Source organism: Sander vitreus, chromosome 7, assembly GCF_031162955.1.
Source record: "Sander vitreus isolate 19-12246 chromosome 7, sanVit1, whole genome shotgun sequence".
NCBI lineage: Eukaryota > Metazoa > Chordata > Actinopteri > Perciformes > Percidae > Sander > Sander vitreus.
In genome coordinates, this window is record NC_135861.1 from 437,541 (window position 1) to 440,040 (window position 2,500).

At 46.5% G+C, this 2,500-nt stretch overlaps 1 protein-coding gene across 1 annotated transcript in view; it reads right to left on the reverse strand.

Annotated features, from left to right (window-relative positions):
• Positions 1 to 2,500, reverse strand: part of slc6a8 (solute carrier family 6 member 8) — a 57,223-nt gene that overhangs the window by 53,855 nt on the left and 868 nt on the right. The window contains exon 1 of the mRNA XM_078254095.1: positions 1,516 to 2,500. This exon is cut by the window's right edge and continues 868 nt beyond it. Within this exon, the coding sequence (XP_078110221.1) occupies positions 1,516 to 1,837 (322 nt within the window). The 5' untranslated portion in view covers positions 1,838 to 2,500. The remainder of the gene's footprint in view (positions 1 to 1,515) is intronic.

The following is a 2,500-nucleotide window of genomic DNA, read 5'->3' on the forward strand; positions in this document are numbered from 1 at the left end:
TTTATTTTTATAGTTTGTATATATGTATATAGCGTCTCAGAACTGTGCACCTTACCCCTTACCCCCCTCCTTCGGCCTTTTTATTCTTTTGCACTACTTACTTTATAACGTTGACACTGGAAAGGAGTTGCTTTTAATCTCGTTGTACATGTGTATAATGACAATGAATGGCATGCTATTCTATTCTATACGCAGTATACCCACTAAGAAAGCTCCAGGATTTCCATATACCCACTTAAAAATGCTAAATGACCCACAACAACATACTTTCTATTATATTTTTGATATATTTTGAATAGTCATCTGTGTTTTTCTTCTTCACATAGGCTAAATAAAAGGTATTTCCACCTTAAATTGGTGCATAAAAGTATATCCAAATACAGGAAATGAAGTCGTTGATGCTCAAAATCCCCCAGAAGATTCTGGCCAATATACAATACAGTATAGCCACTACAACACATCAGACTACACCACTGCGGATGTCCCTCACTTTCCTCTTTCTTTGTGTTTACGTTAAACTCCGGTTGCATCGGCCCTTTTGGACCCAATCCACGATCTTTTTGCTAATCTTAACTAGTCGTTTTGATGCCTAAACGTAACTGTCGTCACTTTATGTCTGCTAAACTCAACTACTCAACTCACAGCTCAACAGCTCACAGACCTAATATTGTAGGATATCATATCTGGTGTGCATACATTTATTTAATATCGTTCAAACTAGTGATGCACCGAATCCAGGATTCTGATTGGGCTGAATATTGGGCTTTTTGACGGGGTTGGGTTTCTGCTGAACCCTACGCTGTCACTCCGCGCTACGCTGGTCGACGTGATGACGGCGCCGTTGATTACAGGAAGGTGTTTACGTAGGTGGAGCTTCAATGCAGCAGGCTGAGAGGAAGTGGAAATGGAACTGGTGAGCAGAAAAAGGGTTGTTTGGCAGTACTTTCAGTCAAAAGAAGGCCATTCAAGTCCAGCTACATGTTCAATCTGCAATGCTGATTAGTCTGGTGGTGGCGAGGACCCTAAACAATACACAACATCACCGCTGTTACAACATCTGGTATGAAACATCTGGAAGAATACGAGCTGAGCATGAAGGAATCTACAGACAGCAGCCAGAATGCAGCAACTTCAGGTACGGCAAAGGAAGGACAGTCACTGTTTACTTCATTAATGTGTTGACTGTGTTCATGGACTGAGGACGGGACGAGGACTCAGCAGAACCTCAACCAGGGGGTTCAGGACTCAGCAGAACCTCAACCAGGGGGTTCAGGATTCAGCAGAACTTCAACCAAGGGGTTCAGGACTCAGCAGAACCTCAACCAGGGGGTTCAGGATTCAGCAGAATCTCAACCAGGGGGTTCAGGATTCAGCAGAATCTCAACCAGGGGGTTCAGGATTCAGCAGAATCTCAACCAGGGGGTTCAGGATTCAGCAGAACCCCCAAAATCTGGAGTCGGTGCATCCCCTAATATCCTACAAACCCATTCATGTCAATGCATTGAGCCGACTCACCTCCTCCGTTCTTGTAGCACAGGTACGGGAACCTCCACACGTTTCCGAGTCCGACAGCGAATCCCACGCAGGACATCATGAAGTCCATCTGCCTCGTCCACGTCTCCCGTTCCGGGTACCCCGGCCCAGCCCCCGTCACCACGCCAACCGCTTTCTTCTCCGGTCCGTCGCAAGCACCGTCCGCCGTCAGCGGGACGAGGCTGCCGTTAGCGGCCGCGGGGGAGTAACCGTTGTCGCCACCGTTGGACAGGAGCAGCGGGGTCTTCTTGGTCTCCTCCAGGAGAACCAGAGAACAGGAGGAGGGCAGGCCGTGCTTCTCCATCTCCGCCAGTCCACAAACCAGTCAGGAAACAGTCAGGAAACAGTCAGGAAACAGTTAACCAGTCAGGAACCAATCAGAAGGGTTCAGTTTTAGTACTTTGTCTAAAGTGTGCGGTCTTTCCCGACCGTCACACCAGTCAGGAACCAGTCAGGAACCAGTCAGGAACCAGTCAGGAACCAATTGGGAACCAAATCTTGAGTCTGTCTCACTCTGGGTTTCCCTTTGATTCTTAGTTTTTGTTTTCTTTCTCTCGTTTCTGTCGCCCAAAAATATTTTTTGCGGTCTTTTCCAATAGTTACAATTAACCAATCAGGAGCCAATCAGGAACCAATCAGGAGCCAATCAGGAACTAGTTACGGGGTCAAAGACTTCAGTCTGTCTCACTCTGAGGTTCCCCTTTAATTCTTAGTTTTTGTTTTCTTTCCCCCAAAATATGCTTGTTGTCTTTTCAGACCGTTACTCTCCAGTCAGTCACAAGTCCGCACAATTGCGCAATTAATTCCAATCTCAACCCTTTAATTTAGCAGCTTTTTTGTGTAGTCCCACCCTTTAAAAGGCTGATTTCCCTTCTTCCTATAATGTGATTCTTCCTCTCTGTCGGACACCAGTTGACCCACTCAGTCAGCACTGGTTGCAGAGGTATTCCCAGTCTCTCCTGCCTTT